At 31.8% G+C, this 25,566-nt stretch overlaps 1 protein-coding gene and 2 non-coding genes across 3 annotated transcripts; all 3 read left to right on the top strand.

Moving 5' to 3' along the window:
* Positions 1 to 392: 392 nt before the first annotated feature.
* On the top strand, positions 393 to 4,245 carry LOC116001752 (RNA-binding protein Y14A-like). Its single transcript, XM_031241688.1, has 4 exons — positions 393 to 740; positions 2,275 to 2,411; positions 2,660 to 2,805; positions 3,935 to 4,245. Exons 1-4 carry the CDS (start codon positions 482 to 484, stop codon positions 3,978 to 3,980), a joined length of 588 nt encoding a protein of 195 aa, XP_031097548.1. The 5' UTR covers positions 393 to 481; the 3' UTR covers positions 3,981 to 4,245.
* A 4,618-nt stretch (positions 4,246 to 8,863) lies between these two features.
* Positions 8,864 to 8,935, top strand: TRNAD-GUC. The gene has a single exon. It is a non-coding gene; the product is annotated as a tRNA-Asp (tRNA).
* A 6,684-nt stretch (positions 8,936 to 15,619) lies between these two features.
* TRNAS-AGA lies at positions 15,620 to 15,701 on the top strand. Its single transcript has one exon. It is a non-coding gene; the product is annotated as a tRNA-Ser (tRNA).
* Positions 15,702 to 25,566: the final 9,865 nt, after the last annotated feature.

The following is a 25,566-nucleotide window of genomic DNA, read 5'->3' as shown; positions in this document are numbered from 1 at the left end:
CCAACTCTTTTCTTTGCATTTGATCTTGATGAGTTTTGATCAGTTATCCAGGGTTTTTTGCATACATATATATATATATATATATATATATATATATATATATATATATATATATATATATATATATATATGAAATGACTATTTTACCCCTTAATTTAACTTCCACTTAACCTTCATCGGACAAAAGAATTAAATTGGAAAGAATTTGAAAGTCAAGTGTCTAAATTATTCAAATTAAAAGTCAGGGACCAATTTTAAAAAATCAATATAGTCGGAGGACCATTGTTGGAATTAACTCTAGATTTTATTATCACAAAACTCCCAAATTAAAAATTAAAAATGACAAAACAACCAAATCAATGGAGAACTACACAATTCTAAAACCCTATTTCTCAGTTTCAGCAACAAAACCCCATCCCTACAATTCATTCTTAAGAAACAAATAGAGAAGGGAAAGGGTGAAAACACGACGCAGCAGCAAATGGCGAACGCAGAGGCTGAGACGGTGGACTTCGAGCCGGAGGATGACGATCTGATGGACGAGGATGTGGACACGCCATCGTCCCCTAGGGCTCCGACTCCCAGGATCAAGTCGCTTGTTACCGGCGGCTCCTCCTCTGCTCCCAGAAAGACCAAAGGCCGCGGATTTCGCGAAGACGCTGCTGAGGCCGACCGGAATGTTCGGATGTCTGCGCGCTTTGACTCTCTCGATTCCGACGGCGGCCCTGGTCCCGAACGATGTCAGTTCCCCTCGCTCTCTCTCTCTCTCTCTCTCTCTCTCTCACTTTATATTTATATATGCATGTGTGTAAACGCATCACACTTCTCCAACCGCACCCCCATGGAGTTACATTACCGAGTTCCACCCATTTCCGTAATTGCCTGAGTGAGATTACTATTTATGCGTTTTGTGACTTGATCTGTTCTATTGTTAAAGTTACTCTTTCGGATTAATAATTACTCCGTATATTTTTATTACAAAATGGAAAACAAGACTGCTAATTGTTCGGATGTTGTATACATCTGCTTTCAGCTGAATATGTTGGGCAAGGGGAGTATGAAAATTTTTGCATGCACTTGTTTGCAATGGGTATTAGGGTGCTGTGAAGCAGTATATAGTAGTGATTATAAGTACACAGAGTGGTACTGCTAAAAGCTGCTTCTGGTAATGCTTTGTTTGGTAGCCTGAAGAAAGGAGAATGTCAGTTGAATGGAAGAATAAAGTGATATATGATGCTTTTTTATTGCAATGGATATTAGGGTGTTGCCTCAGCCGCCTCACCATTTTCAGGCGAGGCAAAGCCTCCAGGCGCCGACAGGACGCCAATGCGACGCCGTGATAACTATGCATATTGGTTACTACTTTTGAATTCCTTTTCCATTAACCATTCCCGCATCCTGTTGTGGCCTTTGTGGATTTGAATGTGTTATATAGATGATTGGTTTCAATATTCCAGTCTATCACTTTGCTGATATTGGGCCTTAACTTGTCCTATGTCGAAGATCAAGCCTCCATTTTGCAACTTAGGATTATGTTCTGTTGCTCACTAGCTTCCTTCCTTCCCTTACTAGAAGATGAGGAATTCCCCAATCCCTACATAATTTTAATGTCATAATTACATTATAAGGCATAATGTAAAGACAAATTACCAAAAACTGCTTCAATCCCTATAACTATAAATATCAAAATTAAGCCAATTGTTTCTGTAAACCTGTCTAACTTCACGGCTGATCATGTGTTACATAAATAGTTAAAGATGTCAATCCACTAAAGGCTTGAGCCCGACATTAGATAAGATCATCTGAAATTGTGGAGATCCATCAATGAGACAGATGCCTTTGTCACTGAAGCTTGCTATAGAAAATATAACACCATCTGAAATTGTGGAGTTCCATCTCACCATGATGGTTGGAGTGCCAAACCCACTTCCATGCTATGATTACAAACCAAGTTGTTTGAATCTCGATATTTGATCATTCCAAATGATGGCTAGCTAAGAAGTAGACCTCCCTTTCTTCCCCCCCTCCCACCAACTAGGAATGATTTGATAGCCTTTATTTTATGTTTCAATCTGAATTTCAATTGTTAATGTTATGTAGCTTGTCTGTATGCACGCACAGGAAATTATAATATTGACACATAAAATGCATAGTTGTGCTCATGTTCTATAGTTGCCAAATTTGTAACACAGGTCTGGACAGTTTTAAGTAGTTTGAGTCCAAAGATTCATTAAAAGAACTCGGAAAAGTCTAATGTTACTAAATTTTGTGCAGCAATTGAAGGATGGATTGTGTTGGTTACTGGGGTTCATGAAGAGGCACAAGAAGATGATCTCCATAATGCATTTGGTGAATTTGGGGAGATTAGAAATTTACATCTAAATCTGGATCGTCGTACTGGATTTGTCAAGGTAAGTGAACAATAGTCCATTAACTTTGGGTGGTATTTTGATAAAAATGTCCTCCAAAGTTATGGCTTTGAATGGCCATTTACACAACTTGCACCCTATCTTATGTCACCTTGTTTCTGTAAATGACCAAGGGTCAATGTTTTTTGAATTACTAATATAGTGGCTATTTGTTTTTGTTTTGGACATTCATTGAGAGTCATTGTAGCTACTATTCTTTCATCATATATCTTACAAATGTTTTACTCTAGGGCTATGCACTGATTGAATATGAGAATATTGAAGAAGCACAGAAAGCTATAGCTGAGATGGAAGGAACTCAACTCCTCACTCAAACCATTAATGTTGATTGGGCATTTAGCAAGGGTCCATTCAGGAGGAGGAATGTTAGGCGAAGGTATGATATGATTTTTTCCCCTTTTTAGGTCAATTGGAATGTGATCATCTGTGATATTGATATCTCTTGGCAATGCTAATTGTATCCAGTCCTATGTGTTTTATAAAGCAGCAACTTCTCAGCTTTATAAGATCATTACCATTTGTTGATTATTGCAAGATCTCTTGCATAATCATCCTCCTGCCCTTCAAGGCTTGAACCAAATTGTAGATATTCTTTGCGCCACCTCTTTTATCCATTTTATTATGCCTTATCCTTTTTTGAGGTTGAAGGAGGGTAGTTTTATCCCATGCTTTGTTTGTTGGGTAGTTTGAATGCAAAAAAATAGAAGTTTGATAGCAAGGAACATGGAGTTAGTTTTCGTAATGAAAATTAACAAACTAGTGGATGGTTATCATGTAAAGGTATTATCGCAGTAGTTATAAACCCTGTTGGGAATGCCATACTAGTTGAAGTTCTCCTTGACTGATACAGCACATAAAAAATGGGTTGACTGAATACATATGTAGGGAAGTTGTGTGGATGTAATTAGGAAAAGTTATATGGCTTTCTTAAGCTTGTCCTTAGTTGTAAGAAACAAATCATCTTAAGGCATGAGATAATGCATGTCTATATTTTAATTCAAATGAATTGATTTGCATGTGTCCCTATGTTTTAATTATTTGGTTTGGAGTTTCTGAAATGACATTCCAACTCTGCTTCCGTAGATCGAAAGTTCACTAGACTTGGTCATAAGCTATGCCATACAAGTAGTTATAATCTACTCCAAGAAGTTATAAGCTGTGCCATACAATGTTTTTACAATGGTTCCTGGAGTAGATAAGAGGCAAATTGTCTCTTTCTGAGATGCCATAATCTAATGAAAAGCTCATTATGGAGAGACAGAGACACAGACCTTTAATTGAAAATTTTAAATTCCAAAATTACCGTTCATTCTAAATAATTACAAAGAAATTTATTCTAACAATGTTTGTATTTTTTTCTAAGCTCTATTTGGAATAGCCTCTTCATCTACTTTGGCCAAATAATTACACTCAATTCAATCCGTTATTGCCCCTGTTAGAGAGGCTTAGAGACTTAGGGGCTTTGATTTTCTCAAATATAATATGCACTTTCCTCATCTCTGCAGATCCCCTCGAAGTCATCGTTCTAGAAGCCCGAGAAGGAGATACTAGATTTGTCGTGTGTGCATTGTTTCATGGAAGTGTGACTTGGTAGAGACAGGAGGTTTGCTAGGATGCTGGTATTTCGTTGTCATTATCTTTCTGTATGATTATTACACTACTGTATTCTTTTCCCTTCTCATTGCATCTTTTTCTACTGATTAGATTTGAGCAATGGTGAGAGGGTTGCTGTTAAATTTGGGTTTTTAATCCGTTTCTTGGCTGGAAAGTGAATTTTTTGAAATGCATGGTAGTCTTCCATAGTTACATTAGTCTATGTACAGTGTGTTCTATACCTGTTTGGTAATCATAGAATAGATGCCATTTTATTCAGCATAAAGGGACTGCTGAATTTTAAAATGCTCAGAAATACTTTTGGGTAAATTCTTGGTCAAACGGAGACCATGCCTAAAACCATCTACTGGTCAAATGGGTTAATTGCACTTTTTTTCTAAGTTCGAGGAGTAATTGGAGATTTTTCTAGTTCAAAGTGTTTAATTGTATTTTCATGAATACTTTAAGGGTTTATTTGACCCTTATTCCCTTTTTTTTTTTTTTTAATACATGTTAATAATTGAGAGTTTAATAGAACATTTGTAAATTAATACCCCTTTTGTCCGTTTTACTCCTCCTATTTACTTGTTTATTGGTCAAATCAATTGTTTTTTTGTTTATTTCCATTAGTATTTTATTATAATTTTTAAATTTGATTTTTTGTGTGTGTTTGATAGTACTTTTAATGTAGTTTCTAAATATATAAAATTTTACATACTAATTCTAAATTTAATATTATGAAAAATTAAATTGTAAAGATTTAATCAATTCGTTACCTGAACTTGACACATAAAATGAGATGGACAGAGTAAAATTTATCCCAAAAGAATTCAAGTTTGTGGCAAAAAATATTTAAAATACGAAATTATACATATGTAAAAAAGAATCCAAAAATTATGATCAAGTTAAAAGAAATGGTATCATCGTGAATTGACCACAGAATTCTATAAAATACATTACAAATACTGCAAACGCCCTTCTATTTGCAAAAAAAAACACAACACAGGGTCACAGATTGCAAAAATAACTCTATATTTGTATATACACTTTGAATAAACAGAAAATATAGAATTTTCTCTTTAATTAAATTTTATCCTAGAGTAAAGCAGCATTAAGTAAAGACGGTAGAGACAAATAATGTAGATTTAGTATACAAATATCACCACCAATTTCTCAGACACACAGGAGTTGTTAAGATGGCAGACTTTATTGATGTATCTACTGGTGATTGGAATTACCATTTAATTGAACAACACTTCAACAACCGAGATGCTAGGCTTATTGAGCTGTGTCTAGGACTTATAGTGACCATTGGTTCTGGAAAAATGACATGAAAGGGTTCTATTTTGTCAAGAGTGGGTATAGGATGTTAACTGGGGAAGCTTCACAACCGGAAACTTTCAAGCTTGGAATCAATTATGGAGGCTGAAAATCCCCCCAAAAATAAAAAACTTCCTTTGGCGCTGTGCAAGGAACATTCTGTCAGTTCCAAAGGCCCTTACTAACAAAAAAATTGAGGTATGAATTGACTGTCCAATATGCCAGCAAGAAATGGAGTCTAGAAGTCATTTATTTTTGAGATGAGTAGTCCTACCTGTGGAATAACATGCGTGGCCTCCTACCACAGACTTGAAGAGTGGCTGTCACATTCTCTTATTAACTGTGCTGAGGACCAAATAATGAACATTGTGGCAACTTTATGGGCTACCTGGAAGGGGAGAAATGAATTAATTTGGCACAACAAGAGGTGGGATGTCAATAACATCAAAAGGCCTACAGGTACACTGATTAATGAATGCATGAGAGTGTTGGGCTGAGCTTCAAAAGGCTAACAATCCAACAATATTAACCCAACTTGCCTGCTTGTGTTTTTTTGTTTTTTTGTTTTGTTTTGTTTTGTTTTGTTTTGTTTTGTTTTGTTTTGTTTTTTTTTTTTTTTTTTTTTTTTTTTTTTTTAATGTAGACGCTTCTATCTCGGACAATTCCACCACTTTTGGAGCTATAGTTGCCTCCCAGGCAGGTGTTTTCCAAGCCACTATCTCTGGTCCTCTAAGAGCTATGAAAGATCCACGTCTCGCCGAAGCTCTTGCAATCAAAGAAGCATTATCCTGGTTAGAGCGGGGATTGTTCATATACAAACTTTGCAGTTAGGGAGTGTCGTAGGACTAATCTAATTTCCAAGCATTTGCTGTTAGACATGTTAATAGATCAGTGAATTGACAAGCTCATACGTTAGCTCGGGCTGCCCATTCGAATACTGACCTTTGTATTTGGGTTGACTCTCCTCCCCTCTGTATTCAATGAATAATTGATTTGGTTTTTCTCAAAAAAAAAAAGAAAAAGGAAGTAAAGACGGTAGAGACAAATAATGTACATTAAGTACACAAATAATGTATTTTTAGTATATTAAAAATGTACCTTGTATTAATGAAAAATACATTATTTGAGTAATGAAAGTACATTATTTTGTATATTATCAAATAATGTACATTCAATACACAAATAAAATATATTAAAAAATGTACCCTGAATTAAGGGTGTAGAAAAAAACTAATTTTTCTCAACTTATGAAGTATGAGAATTGAAGTAAAATTTCTACATTAATATGCTTTAATTTAAATAATTAAGTATCAACTTTTTATATTATATTACACATTTAAAATAATTTATATAAAAAAATGTCTAAGTAAATTAGCAATTAATAACATAACGATATAACTCCTTTATATATAAATTTTATGAAAATAATAATTAATAAGAAAATATTTCATAATATTTAATTAAAATGTTAATGAAACTTTCAAAAGAAACAATTTCTCCAAATAAGTGGTCTATGTTGTGTATAAAGAGATTTTCAAAAGCAAATTAAAAATAAATACAATTTCACTAAAGTTATACATTTCAAACTTATTACTTATTTGAATATATCTCTTAATAATATCTCCATTATAATCTTTAATATTAATATTAATGTTAAACTTTTAAAAACAAAATTACTATTATATGATAATACATAAAACGAATGTTAAAATATTTAAAAGAAAATATATATTGGACACTACAAAAAAACAAAAACCATAACTAATTTTAAATAAATTAAACACCTAGAAAAAAAAAAAGAAAAAAAATTTTTGCCCTCATTGTTAATGCTTTGTGAATAGAAATGCTCAAATATANTTTTTTTTTTTTTTTTTGTTATTTTTTTTTTTTTTTTTTTTTTTTTTTTTTTTTTTTTTTTTTTTTTTTTTTTTTTTTTTTTTTTTTTTTTTTTTTTTTTTTTTTTTTTAATGTAGACGCTTCTATCTCGGACAATTCCACCACTTTTGGAGCTATAGTTGCCTCCCAGGCAGGTGTTTTCCAAGCCACTATCTCTGGTCCTCTAAGAGCTATGAAAGATCCACGTCTCGCCGAAGCTCTTGCAATCAAAGAAGCATTATCCTGGTTAGAGCGGGGATTGTTCATATACAAACTTTGCAGTTAGGGAGTGTCGTAGGACTAATCTAATTTCCAAGCATTTGCTGTTAGACATGTTAATAGATCAGTGAATTGACAAGCTCATACGTTAGCTCGGGCTGCCCATTCGAATACTGACCTTTGTATTTGGGTTGACTCTCCTCCCCTCTGTATTCAATGAATAATTGATTTGGTTTTTCTCAAAAAAAAAAAGAAAAAGGAAGTAAAGACGGTAGAGACAAATAATGTACATTAAGTACACAAATAATGTATTTTTAGTATATTAAAAATGTACCTTGTATTAATGAAAAATACATTATTTGAGTAATGAAAGTACATTATTTTGTATATTATCAAATAATGTACATTCAATACACAAATAAAATATATTAAAAAATGTACCCTGAATTAAGGGTGTAGAAAAAAACTAATTTTTCTCAACTTATGAAGTATGAGAATTGAAGTAAAATTTCTACATTAATATGCTTTAATTTAAATAATTAAGTATCAACTTTTTATATTATATTACACATTTAAAATAATTTATATAAAAAAATGTCTAAGTAAATTAGCAATTAATAACATAACGATATAACTCCTTTATATATAAATTTTATGAAAATAATAATTAATAAGAAAATATTTCATAATATTTAATTAAAATGTTAATGAAACTTTCAAAAGAAACAATTTCTCCAAATAAGTGGTCTATGTTGTGTATAAAGAGATTTTCAAAAGCAAATTAAAAATAAATACAATTTCACTAAAGTTATACATTTCAAACTTATTACTTATTTGAATATATCTCTTAATAATATCTCCATTATAATCTTTAATATTAATATTAATGTTAAACTTTTAAAAACAAAATTACTATTATATGATAATACATAAAACGAATGTTAAAATATTTAAAAGAAAATATATATTGGACACTACAAAAAAACAAAAACCATAACTAATTTTAAATAAATTAAACACCTAGAAAAAAAAAAAGAAAAAAAATTTTTGCCCTCATTGTTAATGCTTTGTGAATAGAAATGCTCAAATATAATTATAAATTTCTAATGAAGAATTACATTGACACTACTTTTGTAGTGGCAAATTTAATGCTATCAAATTAATAATTAGAGTTTAGAGACTAAATTTAAAAAAAAAAAATACTGTAATAAATAAAGAAGCATTGCTATAATAAATGCAAATTCTATAACATACTAAGAATAACTAATTGAGCCCATCAAAGCCAAAGTCGTTGTAGTATAGTGGTGAGTATTCCTGCCTGTCACGCGGGTGGCTCGGGTTGGATCCCCGGCAACGGCGAGTGTTTTTGTTGGTTTTCTTTACTCTATTTTCTACATTAAATTCATTTTGCTTATATTCTCACAGTTGTCGTTGTAGTATAGTGGTGAGTATTCCCGCCTGTCACGCGGGTGACCCGGGTTCGATCCCCGGCAACGGCGAGAAATTTTGTTGGTTTTCAAATTCTCAAATGAAATATATCTCTGCTGCTTTGCTTGGGTTCTCACAGTCACAGAGCTGTGTTCAATTCCCTTGCATAAGTTATAGCTACAGAAATGGCAGTGAGACTGTATTATTAAGTTGTAGAAGCTAGCTAACTAGCTATTTAAGGATTGCATTTTGTTTTGGTCCCTATCCAGCTTGCATGGCATTAAAAACAATAGAAAGAACATTGAGGAATAATGGGATTCCATTGACAAAGAGGACTTGATTGGTTTAATTATATTTGAGAGCTGAGGGGAGTGCATAGTAATATAGTATATGGCCGGGGAAGCCATTTTCATTGTTCAACATTATTCCATCATCTTCATGTATAAATTTGCATTATATTCTGTACATCAATGCATCACCCATCTATGCTTGTTTGCTAGCTACCTACATTTATACATCACCCGGCCTGCAAAATAGGAATATATATATATATATATGTGTGTGTGTGTGTGTGTGTGTGTATGTATGTATTCATGTGAGTACTAATGTATTATAGAGGATTATGATGACTAATTGTGTAAGTTGGATTGTAATATTCAATGGTCTAAGATTGATTGTAATTTTGGTTTTATTTTTGGTTATGAGTGTACACACTAGTTTTGAGGGTTATTATTGTCTTTTCTAGTAGTGGTTTTATTTTGGAAGCTTTTAATTCGCGTGTGTTTTATTTTGGAAGCTTTTGCAGTCCGTTCCGTGCCCGTTAATTGCTTGTTGTGTGCCAGTTAACTGCTTATTGTATCCTCAAAAGATGAACTGATTTTTCAATCGTGTGCCCTTTTGCAGTCATTTGTGTGCCCGTTAACTTATTATTGTGTGCCCATAAGGTTCTTTGCATTCACCGCAGCTATTCTCTCAAAATTTTTTAAGGCAAACTACTGATCATTTGCATAAGTAATGTTATCAAAATTAAAAACTGCAGTCATTTATTTTATCTACTTTTTAAATATTCATGTATTGTATTCCTTGAATTCTTACGTTTCTATGTGCTATTATATTAATAAAAAATTGTTAATTCCATATTTTATAAAAATTATGTTAGCCACATATTAGCGTGTATATATATAACGGGAAAAAATGAGTTTTTTTTTTAATATCTTGTTTTCATCTGACTAAGCATGCAAAACTTGTACTAAAAGAACAAAAAGTAAATGTTTTTGGAGCGATCCAACTAAGTTGGTCAGACTATTAACTTAGTAACTACAAAGTTATAAATTTAACTTCATTTGGGAGCGACTTGCTAACTTATACAATAGTTATCTTATTATGATTTTAATTGGGAACTCAAATAAATTATATGGCAAATTGCAAAAAGGATGAAAGTTTTGAATATTTATAGAGATGTTACATAATTATATTCCACTCTTTTATGCAATTAATCACATAATTGACATCTTGAGAGATCATACTCCCTTAACCTATACCCCTAAAAGACTATTCGCATAGCAAATGAACAACAACGACAATCATCAATCTCAAACTAGTCATTACAAAATGTATGAAAAAGAGAATAATTGAACCTATCTTGACATTAATGGAATTGAATGTAGATCTTCAATCTATCTATGATTTTGTCTCTTACTAGTGTTATATCCCATGTAAATGTCTAATCTAGGTCTAATCTAAGTTATAAATTCTTATAAAAATGACAAAGAGAAGGCTAGCGCGATCTAGAATGAGAAAAACTACAAAAAATAATAGAGTTTTGCGCTTAAATATTGTAGTAGACATCACAAGTGTGGCTAGGTGTCTAGCCAGACGTCGCGACACTAGTCAATTCTTCACTCAGCTATCCGGCCATGCAACCGAACATGAACCCGTGAGACTCGTCGTTCCTCAATTGTGTGGTTGGACGTGATGCCTGTAACCTTTCTGTCCAGGTTGTGCGGCTAGACAATCCATTGTACGTCTTGACTTGATGTCTTCCTTACTTTACTCTATGGTCGAACACTCGAGTCATACTGTAGATGTCCGGATGGACACTTGGCCATACATCTTGGACAACTTCTTTCCTTTGTGCAATCAGCTTCATTTTGCTCCAAAGTGTTTAAAAGTTTCTCCTTTTTGACTTGGATTCCCAAATTATTGGTCCTTACATGTGTAAACCAAGCAAATAAGAAACATTTTAAACAAAATAATGACCATTGAGGCACAAAAATTAGGTGTGAAAATAAGGGTAAAATGTGGTAAAAAACTGAACTTATCAATAATTATATCATAATTGGATGTCAAGAACAATGCAGAGAATAAAGAAAGAGATAAGTGGAATTGGAAGAGCACTAGAAATTCAAGAACTACAACTTCATTAAAAGAGAGGTTTTTATCCTAGTGGTAAATCTTTTTCTACTATGAATACAAGGTACATTTTTAATATACTAAAATATATTATTTGTGTACTAAATATATATTATTTGATAGTATACGAAATAATGTACTTTCTATGGATACAAAGCATATATTTAAAATATTAAAAGTACAATATTTGTATACTGAATATGATAGTATACAAAATAAATTACTTCCAATAATCAAATAATGTACTTCCCATTAATACATAGTACATTTTTAATATACTAAAAACACATTATTTTGTGTACTTAAAGTACATTATTTAATAGTATATAGTATACTAAATAACGTACTTTCAATACTCAAGTAATGTATTTTAGCTTGAGTCGTGTGATACCCACAAGAAAGAACCTTTATGCTATACAATTTAATATGCCTTAAAAAGACTCTTGTATATATAGTGGTGCAAATCCACTTCCCAAATTAATGTGGGACAAAAGTTTCTTTAAAGCCTTTCCACCTTATTTTCCAACTCAAATGGGTCTACTTTGAGAAATCAATTTCTCATTCACCTATTATCTGTTTTGACCGTACAATATATCAATATCTTTTGTCTAACTACGAACAACCCGAATCCACTTTGACCCGATCCAAATCGAAAGTGGACCTTACATATATTTTTACCACAAATAACCACTTTCTATGCCATTTTATGCTATTTTTTCAACACTTTATACACAAAAATAATGTACTTTTTATTTGTGGTCAACACAATTGTGTGGACCATGGTTCATATAATAATGACCTTAAAAATAAATATGTAATTGAAAAGTTTTGTTTATTATCAGTAACTCAAGGAAAAGAATTCTACCCCTATAGGAAGGATTTACTTACTATGATATCAAATAATTAGATTACTAGTTGATTCAAACTTTCTCAAGTCGATGTACTAGTAATGCGGGAAAAAGATTCCACGTTTTAAATTTTTTAGAAAGTTTGAACTTTCATGACTATCAAAACGTCTCTTAAGGTTAAACATTATTCACATTATCTAAATTAAAATTAGAAATCTATGTTGATTTTTAGATTTTTGATGAACTTAATATGTTATTGGTGTGGATACTTTTAGTTACAAATTAAACCTCGAATTTTACACTCACAAACAACCACTCTCTACCACATAAGCTTAAAGATTTAAAAAAATAGTTCAAATTAAAATTAAAAGGCAAAACTTGTGTGAAACCATCTCACAAATATTTGTCCGTGAGATGGTAGGGTCAAGATGAAAATGTAATAGAAAAAATATGATGCTAATCAAGAATAAAATGTTTATTACTTATAAAGGAAAATGTAATACTTTTAAAGAAAAATGTAATACCTTTACATTTTGATTTAAAAGTATATATTATATTTTTTCTTCAAAAGTATTACACTTTTCGTTATAAGTAACAAATACTTTATTCTTGATCAATATTATATTTTTCAGTATAAATATTACATTTCTATCTTGACTTGACCCGACCCGATTGATCGATAAGGATTTGTGAGACAATCTTACTGGAGAGTCACTCAAATTAAAAAAGAAAAACTAGTGGTTAGCATTTAGTTACATCATAGAGTGATTGTTTTGTGAGTGGATGGCAATTTTACGGAGATTAGCATTTTCCTTTTTAAATTATGTTATATCTTAACAATAAGTTTGACCTAGATATTAGATATTAAAATTTCACATATATTATATTTGAAAGCTAAAATTGTGTGTGTGTGTTTTTTTTAAAACTCAAATGAGCATATTAAAAAATATTTTAAATATTAGGTCAAAAAAATATTTACATTATCCAAACTAAAACTATAAATTTAAATAGGTTTTTAAATTTGATTCAAATATGAAATGTTAAAATCTTCTATATATTAGACTCAAGTAAAAATTATATTTATTATGTTTAAACTAAACATATCTAAAAATATTTTAAATATAGTACGGTTTCATTGGACAATATACACTTAAATATGTGAAACTGTTATTCAGTTTCATTTTATATACATTGTAGTTTCACTATAACACAACTACAATATCATTTCAATATAACTGCAGTTTCATTTGACAATATACACCCAATATGTAAAGCATGTTATTCAATTTCTTTTTATACATACTATAGTTTCATTTAAGTGAAACTAAAATATTACGTAGTATTTCTATTCAATCGCGGGGTAAGACGGGCTAGCCTTTAGAAGTCCACGAAAGTAGTGGAGGGCTTTAAAGCCTGGCCCTAGGCCAACTTTGATTGTACAAATCTAAACATACAAAATTTACCTCAGGGACAGGGGCAAATTATGCTGTGGACCTAGGTCAACCTTGCAAGGTGGACCTGGGCCCAAAACTACGTCGTTTTTGTCTTTTTTTTTTCTTTTTTTTTTTTTTTTAAATTAGTAAACATATTGTTGAATATAGAGTTGTCCAAAAATGTGTGAATGTAGAGGTTTCAAAGTGTGAATGTAGAGTATAGAAATCGTGAATGTAGATTTATGATTGTGTGAATGTAGAGTATAGAAATCGTGAATGTAGATTTATGATTGTGTGAATGTAGAGTTGCCCAGAAATGTGTGAATGTGGAGGTTTCAAATTGTGAATATGGAGTATAGAAATCGTTAATGTAGAGTTATGCATGTGTGAATCTGTAATAGAGTTAAGAAGTTCTAGCAACTTGTAGCCCTGTAATGTGTGAATGGGGAGTTTTCAAGTTGTGAATATGGAGTATAGGACCTGTGAATATAGAGTTTTAAATGTGTGAATGCATAACAGTGGTAATATAGTTACTAAATATATAATCCTGTAATGTGTGAATGTGGAGTTTACAAATTGTGAATGTAGAGTATAATGTATTTGAATGTAAACCCAATCCACCTTGTAAGGTGGACCTGGGTCCACGGCATAACAACCCGGGACAGGGTATATAAAAATTTTTCCTCTTTAATTACTATATTAAGATGTCCAAAAAAATTGTAATATTTCGTAAATGCAATAACTTTATTATTTCGCATGTCATGCAAAACATTCATTAAATAAGAATTAAAGGACTGTTTGGTTCAAACATTTGAATTGGAATAAAATACTTGTTAATTGTAATGAGTTTAAATAAAAGCTAAGAAATTGGACCTGTCACGTTACTTGGGTGGAAAACTGACCCTGGTGAAACAGACATAACCTTGCTTTGCTGGCTAAGACATTTTTGCGGGAACAACGAATGTTCACTTTTTGACTTGGTCATTTTGGCGTATCTCGAGTTTGATTGTGTAAAAGGAAAGGGTAGAACGGGTACAAATTATGAACACAGGATTTTAACAGCATGTGAAACTCAAACTCATTTCATGTTATGATCAAGTAACACTTAACTAGCCTGCATGATCAACACCCTACTTCTTGAAACACTCGCAGGTCGAATGGTGAAACCGATTTTTACTTAAAAACCATATTCCTAGCCAGAGTATTCAGGAATGGTAACTCTTTCATGCTGCTACCAACGGGTAGAAACTAGGAACACATGATTTTCGTAGCGTTCCCCACATACGGCGTCAATGATGGTTTTATTGGGACTATGTCCACCATAAATCGGGTATAGAGGTACATAATGAGGGATAGGAAGAAAGTAGCTTTATTACCCGGGGCGCTAGCCCAGAATAGCATGCACAAAGCCCGAGATATTGGCCCAAAACGGCAGCCCAAAGAATACCATAGCCCTAATGAATTGAATAGAGCCCAAAATGGCGGCCCGATAATAAATAAATGACACAAGTTAAAGGACTAACAAATAAAACAAAACTAAATATGTTACTAGCAGGACTCGAACCCTGGCGTGCTAGGGAGAGAGAGAAGACTCAGACCACTGGACCAGAAGGCATTTGGTGAGCCAAGAGATACCCTTTAAAGGGAGGGAAGGGTGCTTATTTATATTGTTAAAGGACTCACGGATGGTTGATAAATGGACGACATCTGACAACTTTCATTCTTGGCCACACATGTGTCCCCCACTACTTTGCTTCCAGTGCACTCCATGCATAAGTAAAGCTTCCTACCCTTTGGTACACAAGATCTTGATAGCTTGGATGGTTTATCCTTGTGTTGTTATGTGGGAGGTTATGGCTTCAAATCCCTATTATTAGCATATTTTCGAACAATGACTTGCTGTTGCGAACAGAAATAAATTGGTAGAGTTTATGTAAGAAGAAAAATAATTTTTTGAGTACAGCTCCTTAAAGATTGGAACTTGAAAGGGTTGATGGTAACATCTTCTACCTGTTGTAAATTATTAGGATTTATGTATGAATTTTGAAAACATCAACTAATTGTGGACGTGCCGGAGTGGTTATCGGGCATGACTAGAAATCATGTGGGCTTTGCCCGCGCAGGTTCGAATCCTGCCGTCCACGTTTTATTTTGTAGCCTTGCTAGTTGCTCATGTGTTATCAAGATCAAAAGTTTTACTACCATAAGAACAATTGGTAGATGTGCTGAAGTGGTTTTTGGGCATGCCTTGAAATCATAAGTTACGGCCACATAGGTTCGAATCCTGCTGCCGTCCACGCTTTCCCCAAACTTAATATGTTTACCTATAAATTAAAAGACAATTCTTTCTTTTGTAAATGGAGTTTTTTGTTTTGTTTTGTTTGTTTTTTTTTTTTTTTTTTTTTTTTTTTTTTTTTTTTTTTTTTTTTTTGTTTTTGTTTTTGTTGCAAACTTTGTAAATGTAGTTATAAACATATATTTATCAATAACTCTACATCAAATTATTCTATCACCACGTACATACCACACCTCCAAATTTGGTGTCTGCCTTATAGCTCTTCAAATTTATGGAGTCAATGATATGATTATTGCGTGAACAAAAACAACCAACGTCAAGCTATACCTCCAACATTGTGTGCAATAGGCTATGTTGGCTACTTGGCTTTGTTAGAGTCTTGCCCCTCTTCTTGTTTAGTACTTGAAGAGCTAATGGAAAATTTAAACTTGTTAAGCCTTTTGATTTGCTCCTGAGGTGGTCCTTCTGGTCCCATTCTTTTTCCCAGTAGTAGGACTCTTGAAAAGATATTTAAAAGTTCTCACTTCTTGTGGTTTAGTTGGACACTAATATATGCGTGATTTGCAATTATACAAATCCATTTAGGCAAGTGCACCTAATTTTGCCCTACACATTAAAAGTTATTTATTATTTTAGTACCATAACTATGATTTTGTAACATATTTTAGCTTAATTAATACTACATAGTAATACAAGGCATAATAGCTTCGATATTACTTTTCAAAATAAACATTTCTAAAGAAGTATTGCTGATTCTAAATTAGTATCTTCTTTTTTCTTCTCATTTTATTTGTCTCAAAATAATGTTTACTTCTTTATTATATTTTAAACACATCCTACCACTTTTCAAAATTATTACTATGAGATAGGGTAAACCTTTTTAAATCTAAATTAGAATTGTCAAAACCGACTAAACTTATCAAGCCTAGCCTCACTTTGCAATAAGGGTGGAGTGTGTTTTGATTTTCAAGGCCACTAAAGTGGTAGGCTTGGCGGGCCGGGGACTGGTCCTCTTAGTTTATATATAAAAAGAAATAGTGTATTAATACATTGTATAAATGATTTGTATGTTTTAAAAAAAAACTTTGTATTAATGCAGTTAAATTAATAAAATACCAAGAACCTTGTTAAAAAAAGTTAATGTATTAGTACATTGCATAAATGATTCGTAATATATCTATTTATATTAATTAGAGAAAATAATTATTTTGCTCCCTCAATTGTTTTGCAACGGTCAATTTAGTCCATAATTTTTAAGTTGAACGAATTTGAGCCTTGAATTGTTTTAAATTTCGTCAATTAAATCCCTTTGGCATTATTCCATAACTCAACCGTTAGTGCCAGAAACACCTATCGGTCGTGTGATCGAGAAGTAAACATACATTCCAGTCACAGGCGAGCGTATACTTTTCAGACTAGCCGAGATGTAAATTTACTTCTCGGTTGTTCTTATTTCAAATTGTTAGTTTCCCTTATTTGAATGCGCACTTCTCGGACGTAACCGAGAAGGGCCAACAACACCTCTCGATCGGCAATGTGCTGAGAAGTAAACATATCTTCCGGTGACATGCGAGAATCTATATTTTGGCCTAGCTGAGATGTAAGTTTACTTCTCAGGGACTCAAATTAAATAAGGGCAACTAACAATTGAGTGATAGAATAATGACACAGGGATTTAATTGACGAAATTTAAAACAATTCTAGAGGATCAAATTAAATTCGTTCAAATTAAAAAGTAGAGAATAATTAACAGTTGAAAAACAATTGATGGACCAAAATAATGATTATTGCTATTAACTATTACATGTGTTTGAAAATTTTAAAACTTTGCATGAATCGTCTATTTATTTGAACGTATTAGTTGTTATTATGTTTACCAAATTATACTTATGTTTGTTTAAACTATCTAAACTATTTAGTATGCAATTAATACATTTAAAATTAATTTTTTAAAAAAATTGTAATTTATGCCCCTCCATAATATGCTAATTATCGATATCACTCCTGAATTATTAACGGTGTAAATATTGCCACTCAATTTTCAAAAACGGTACATATACCGCCCTCTCGCGCCAAAAGGATGGGCAATATTTACACCACGAGAGAGACAATATATGTACCGTTTTTGAAAATTGATGGGCAACATTAACACCACTAATAATTTAGGAGTGACATTGATAATTGACATATTATGGAGAGACATAAATTACAATTTTCCCTTAATTTTTAATTAAATATTATTTTTTAGGAGTTTCCTAGGCTAGCTTACCATAGCCTATGGGGCCTTATTCGGCAAATTTTACTGTGGACAAAGGATTGTGAACCATGGTTCAAAACGGCGTCCTTTCTTTTAATGAAAAGAAACGGCACCCGTTCTGCGTTATAAGCTCGTCTTGTATAACATACTCAATTTCATTTTGTATACATTGTAGTTTCATTTCAGAACAACTACAGTTTCATTTTGTTTCAACTATAGTTTTATTAGACATTATACATACGATAGTCTTATTACGATGAGAAATGTAATTGAATTTCATTTTATACACATTGTAATCTTATGACAACGTCAATAAATTATAACTCTAATTAAATTACTAAGGTCTAGAAAATCATTTAGAATTAGACTTGTGTTAATTTTATAATGTTATATTAAAAATGAGTGTTAATAAACAACTTTTCTAAACATAAAATAGAGAATAGAAAATAAGAGAATGAAAATTGAAAAACTAGAAAATAGAGAATAAAAAAGTAAAACAAATAAAATCTAAACTTTTGGTTTCTAAGTCACAAGTTAATGCTAAGTAGCTCAATGACACTTCTGTGGCTCGCTCAAATGGGAGTGACTCATTGTGCTTCAATAGGTTGAGAAAATATGTATGGATATATACTATATTGTAATAGAGTTAGTAGTATTGATGACATGGCGTTTAGTAAAAATTTATTTTGTTTGAAAATAACCCCCCACCCCACAAAAAAACTAAAAAAAAAAGTCCTAAAAGCCTCAATTTGTGTTCTGAATACGTAAAAAATACAACCTTGAAGAGCTGCTTCATGCCTTCATCTCCATCAGTACTCCGAGCAAGCGAGTCGAAGAAGAAGAAAAGAAAAGCAATGAGTGATCTATGTGTAATCTATTTCTCTCCGTAGCCACATTTTTCAATTTCTATTTTATGCTCAATTTCTCTCGTCTCCCAATTTCCAGTTTTGGATTCTAGTGCGTGCGACTTTTAGCTTATTATAGACATAGAATGATAATGATTTATTGATATTATATTTTGTCAACGCTTTTACATCTTACCTGACATTATATAAGCAAGGAAGTTCAAAGTTTAAGATATACGTAGTATATTTAAACTTAAATGGTCTGTTGGGAATGCAACTAACTTAAAGTAGAAGATGGGTATGAAAAGATGAATCTGAAGAAAGAAGTCGAAGATGAAGAACAGACTGATAGGGTTTGCTTGGTTTTAATTTATATCCTTAATAAATTTCATGTCAACAACCTTTTATTTAATTAAATTTCCATGTCGTCTTAATATGGACTACCGACAATCTGATGTAGAAAATATGTTAAATGCAAGAATTTTAAGAAGTTTGTGTATTAAATTGGATATTATTTTAGACCAAGAGATTAATTGAGTACTTGTGAGTAGTAGATGAGCCTATTTGACCATTCCTTTAACTTTTATATTATTAGTGTCACTATTTTTAGTTTTCGAAGTGTCAATAAATAACATTTTTTTTTTTTTTTTTTTTTAAATATCATTCCATTAGTGATTGTCTTAAGATTTTCTATTATTTTGTAGAAACCCTAGTTGATTGGATTTAGCTAGTAATGAAATTTCACATTCTATTTATCTCTTTTATATGTTGCACTTCAAAATTGGTCAAAACAAATTAAATAATGAAAACTTTAAAAACATCAATGTAATGTAGGTTTGCATTTTTAGTCACTAATTTGTGGAATTTTTGAACAACAATTTTGGTGATAAAAAGAAGAAGAGAATGATGTGAAATTTCATTAGCCATTTTAACTGATTAGGGTTTATAAAGAATATGGAGGAGATTGAAAATGCTACTTTGAAAACTAAAAAATGTGATGACCTTATAATATAAGGATTAAATTTGTTATTATTATATAATTTGAGGATTGACAATGTAATTTTATTTTTAAAAAGCACGGAGTATTAGAAGTGGAATTGACATTTCAAGAAGATGATAAGCATGTATGTAATGTATGTGTGCAAGGATCTTTTTAGATATTTATGATTGTGAACTATCCTAATAAGGATCCGACCCATTGATGGATGGGAGGATATTCATAGTGAATAGTGAATATTACCTCATTGCTAAATGGTGAGATCCGACCCGACCATTCACCATCGCTCGTAAAACTTGTCCACAAAAGACAAAATTCCCTTGTCCTCAGGGTCAGCACACTCCAGCCTTGCCGGCTAGGGTCACAGGGCGAGGAGAAAACCTCGTTAAAAGAGCACACTCCAGCCTGATATGATAATAGAAGATTAAATTACAGTGACTTAGCGGTCCATTAGGGGTATGAATAGGGTTGAACTTTAATTTTTATTTTTTACCAAGCCAAGCCCGATCCAAAAATATAAACAGACTAGTGACGGGTCTAATCGAACTAACCTAAACCTGCCCATTTGATACCTCTACCTAGTGCCCATAACGAACCTATTATATTGGGTGTAACTCCCACACTACTACATCACTCATAAAACTTGATTCATGGAAGTCGACTGCCCAAGTGGGAGCAAATATCGTATGACTTTGTCACTTGCCCTTCATAGCATTATGCTTTAACTACTTGTAACCTATGGTATCAAAAGTTAAGCAATAATTTCAAATAGAATTTATTCTATTTATGATTTATTCACTATAGTTATATTTTCATTTTAGATATTTGCATTTGATTTATTCCATTTTAATACCTTTTAACGATTTTTTTAAGTCTAAAATTTTAATTTTGGGTACTTTTGATATCATAGGTTACCCAAGATGTAAATTTATTAATTGCCAATAACTTTGTTCATTAATTTCCTTGAACGAAAAGGTAAAAAACTTACTATACAAAATATGCAGAGAAATAATTTTTATTGTCCAATATATTCTTGCAAAATTATATATATATATATATATATATATATATATATATATATATATATATATAGAGAGAGAGAGAGAGAGAGAGAGAGAGGATCATATAAGAATAAGTCTGTAGGAGAAAACTAAGAACTAATCACAACCTTACATCTTGAAAAAATTGAAGGCAACAGATCAAATTTAAAAAAAAAATGTGGTGGCAGTTTCGTAATTATCACCAACTTTATTATGCAAATGTGAACACTAAAATATGCTATTTAGTATTAACATTTTGCATATTTAGTGTTAACATTTTGCATATTTAGTATTAAAAGTTTACACTTGTAAAAATGCGAAAGTACATTGCAATTAGGCCGGGTTTCGATTTTAGAGCTTTATCACTAAATTTTTTATTTTATTTGGTCCAGTGGTTCAATTTTTACTGCTTAAAGTCTAACAATTACAGTTTAGATTTAAAAATTTAACTTTTTCTTTGAATTTATAGAATTTACAATGTTTGCATATTTAGTTGTTAAAGATTGCATATTAAGTGTTAAAATTTGCACGGTGGAGTTGATGATAATTTTAAAACTCCCAACGCATCTTTTATATATATCTGATCAAATCCGTCAAATTTTTATAGTTGTACAGCTGAGTTTGGTTCTTATATATCTCATATGAAGTGTTCCCACAGGATTCATAGCCTAAAATATATATAACATACTAAAAACATATAAAATATGATTGACTTGTATGTTAAACGTATATCTTATCAAATAATAATATACTTCAAGTATATAAGTAATTTTTTTTTAAAATCTCTTCTAATTATCTATGAGATGAGAATAAACTTAATTAATTTATTTGAGTGACAATCTAACAAAAGTGTGATCATCAACAATACAACAAGAACTTGTTAGTTTAAGTGGTATTGTAATACCTTTTATATTAATCATGTCATATATATATATATATATATATATATATATATTTGGTGAAGAAAAGGGACCTAAGGTCCCCAAGGATTAGTGCCACCTACTAAAGGAGACACCCCGCATATCACGGTCAAGCAGAACAGTCATTTCCATCGGCGGGTGATCCAGGATTGTCGTACCCGAGCTAGCATTCTGCCCCAGGTTTGCAAGAAAGTCCGCACACTGGTTTCCTTCCCGGAAAATATGCTGAATCTTGAACTCCTGAAAGTGCCGAATCAACGATTTGCAGTCGGAGACAAGAGTGGAATCATAAGGATCCACGTTAGCATCCTTATCGAGGACTTGCACCAAGGCTTCCGAATCAGTTTCGGCCACAACCTGCATGAACCCACGGTTTTTAGCAAGGACTAGTCCTTCCCGAAGGCCCCATTGTTCTGCCCTGAAACTATTCGTATGCCCGATGTTAACTGTGTACCCTATGATCCAACTCCCGTTGCAGTCCCGTATAAGACCACCTGCGCTCGACAGCCCCGTGGTCGCTTTTTTCGCACCGTCCGAGTTAAGCTTGACGACTCCAGGATGAGGAGGAGTCCAAGAGATCCAAAGTTGCCTCGCTGAAATAGGACCAGAACGTTTGAGGATGAACCGTTGTGCATTGGAAGCCTCCTGATCTGCTATACCCACGATGGCGTTTACTGACATAAGCTTATTGTTGAAAATGTGATTGTTCCGTGCCTTCCATATGTTCCAAAGAATATAGGGGAATGTAGACCTCCAAGCTATTTCGCGATCGTCGGTATGGTTGGTTGCACAACTCTTCTGAACCCACGTGTCAATCGGGAGGTGGAAGTTATAGAGAAAATCGGCTGGCGGGGAGACAGCGTACCAGCACTCCGCCGCGAGATCGCATACCCTGAAGACATGATCTGTAGTTTCTTCTGCTGCCCCACATCTTGGATAAGTGATTGTGAAATTTTTCTCGCCCAAACTTAGAGACAATTTAGTAATATCAACATTTATTGGACAAAAGCGTCATTTAGGATTAGTATTTAAAGATCTTAAATAAATGATTACACTTCCCTTTTGAAAAATCATACAAATTTATAAATCTCATATTTTGCACATATAAATACAATGGATTGGTGACTAAAGAAATCATAATTATTCATTTCCCTCTTCTTCATTTTCCGTTCCTTTTCCTCTTAGGGTGTGTTTGGTAACCTGTAAAATGGCTTTCGAAAAATGTTTTCCGAATTTTTGGTGTTTGGCAACGTCCGGAAAATGTGGTGACCAAGGAAAATCAGTTCATTTTTCCGGAAAATGACTTACGGAATTTTTTTTCCGTAAGATTTTCCAGAATCGCCAAAATGCCTATTTCGCATGTTCTTGATCAAAACCAAGCCATATGACCATGGACCAAGGAGGTGGGGAAACCGCCGGAAACCTTTGCTACGTTATTATTATTATTATTATTATTATTATTATTATTATTATTTTATTTTCATAAATTCTATTTTTAAGTAAATAATATTATTTTAATATTATTATATTTTAAATAAAATAATTACAATGTTTAATTATACAATTCTTTCCATTTTCCAGAAAATGAACCAAACACAAAAAGACATTTTTCCATAATACATCCAAACACTGGAAATGAAACTGTTTTCCGGAAAATGACTCATTTTTCAGAAAACATTTTCCAAAAGTCATTTTCATGCTTTCCAAACGGACCCTTATTTGATCTGTATGTTCTTTGGCCTTCTTTAGCATAATTTCATTAATTTTTTAGGTGACCCCAATCATAATTCTTCATTTTCCGTTCATTTTCTCTTATTCAATCTATGTGTTCTCATTCGTTTTTTTGGGTGATCCCAATCACAATTCTTCATTTTCCGTCATTTTCCTCTTCTTCGATTTGTATGTTCTTTTGCCTTTCTATAATAATTTCATTCGCTTTTTTTGGGTGATCTAATGATAGAGTGAAAATTGAAGATAAATTTATTTTGAGATTTGACAGATCTGGAGTTTCAATTTTTTTTTTAATTTTTTTTTTTGTGGTGGTTAAGGATTTCAGTGGTTAATGAATTGTTTGTGTTTTGCAGCGAGTTGAAGGGATCTATGATAGGGGATTTCGCAGCTAAGAATGGGTGTAAATGTGGGGACAACTGCACATGCAACCCTTGCAATTGTGAGTGATGTGAAATCCAGGGGCAAGATAGGTCTAGGTTTAATTTGCATTGAAAAATAATCTTAAAATTATTTCATAGACTTTCTTGTGTACATAGTTCGAGAGGTGAAATATTAATGATTAATTATGTGTTTTGGTTAGTCTCCGTAATCTAGTTTGTAATAAGACAAGTGGATCGTAGTATGTATGTAGTGATGTCGTCTCTATTTTGTAACAACTTAATGGGAAAACTCTTTTGTTATCTTATTCTGTAAACTTTTGTCTCATTTCAGGGAATGGTTCTCAGCAGAACAAATTGAATATATATTTGTTTCAATCTAAACAGTTTTCATAATATTATATATATTAATTAAGGTATAATATTATTATAATTAAAGAATTAATTCTATGTACTAATTGGCTAAAGTTAATATACCAAAATAATAATTATTCATTAACATAATTGTCTGATATAATTGTCTTACTTACACTTTCCTTTTGAAAAATCATACAAATTTATAATTCTATACATATATATATATATTTTAACTAAGGTGTAATATTATTTTGCCAATGATCTTGTGGTCTAGTGACACGAATTGACCTTCCCAAGTTGGAGGTCATGGGTTCAAGGCCCAAAGAAGATGGCAAATTATTGTGTGGACCACGGTCTAAAATATCATCGTGAATATTATGTGTTGAAAAAATGAAACTAAGCAAAACGACGTCGTTTTTGGACCATGGTCCACGCAATAACCTTCCAATGAGGGTGGCATTGACTCTTCGTATTTTACATTATTATCTATCAAAATAATAATTATTTATTAACATAATTGTATACAAGGAAGTTTTTCAAAATTTGTAAAAATTTGACCTTATTATAATTGTTATTAACTTTCTTATCTTTTTTACTTTCTAACACGAATTTACAAGAGTAGTAATGAAATTCCTCATGTTTTGATTCCAAAGTATTTTTAATTCCAGACTACTACCTTTTTTTTTTTTTCCTTTTGAAACATTTTTATGTTACAAAAAAAATTACATAAATCATATATGGGAACAAAACAGTTCTAAATCAAGTGATTTAATTTCAATTTTCTTTCACAGCTTAATGCGGCTTTTTAAAATTATTTCCCTCTTTTTTCATATTTATTTTAGTAATAATAATATAATTGTCTAAATTATATTACAATATTGATTTTTTCAAAATAATTGCGGATAACCGAGTCATATATTATTCAATTAATCGGTGATACTTTTGCATTAATCTTATGATCAAATAAATGCAACCTTTCAAATATTAAAATTATTTATAATTTCATCTTTAATTTTATTATCTAAATATATAATAATAAAAAATTATCCATGCATCACACAGGTAATTCACTAGTTGAAATAAAAATAACAATATAATCAAAAAATATGCTATTTATTTTACACTAACTTTTTGTATCAATTATTGTATCAAATGGGCTGATTTTAGTAACTGGTACAAAAATTTCAAT

This window comes from Ipomoea triloba, chromosome 13, assembly GCF_003576645.1.
Source record: "Ipomoea triloba cultivar NCNSP0323 chromosome 13, ASM357664v1".
Lineage (NCBI taxonomy): Eukaryota > Viridiplantae > Streptophyta > Magnoliopsida > Solanales > Convolvulaceae > Ipomoea > Ipomoea triloba.
This window is presented reverse-complemented; position numbering and strand designations above follow the sequence as displayed.

Coding starts and splice junctions, on each gene's coding strand:
- LOC116001752 (XM_031241688.1), top strand. CDS start 482: ATGGCGAACGCAGAGGCTGAGACGGTGGACTTCGAGCCGGAGGATGAC. Junction 741..2,274: donor CGGCCCTGGTCCCGAACGAT/GTCAGTTCCCCT, acceptor AATTTTGTGCAG/CAATTGAAGGATGGATTGTG. Junction 2,806..3,934: donor AGGAGGAATGTTAGGCGAAG/GTATGATATGAT, acceptor TCATCTCTGCAG/ATCCCCTCGAAGTCATCGTT.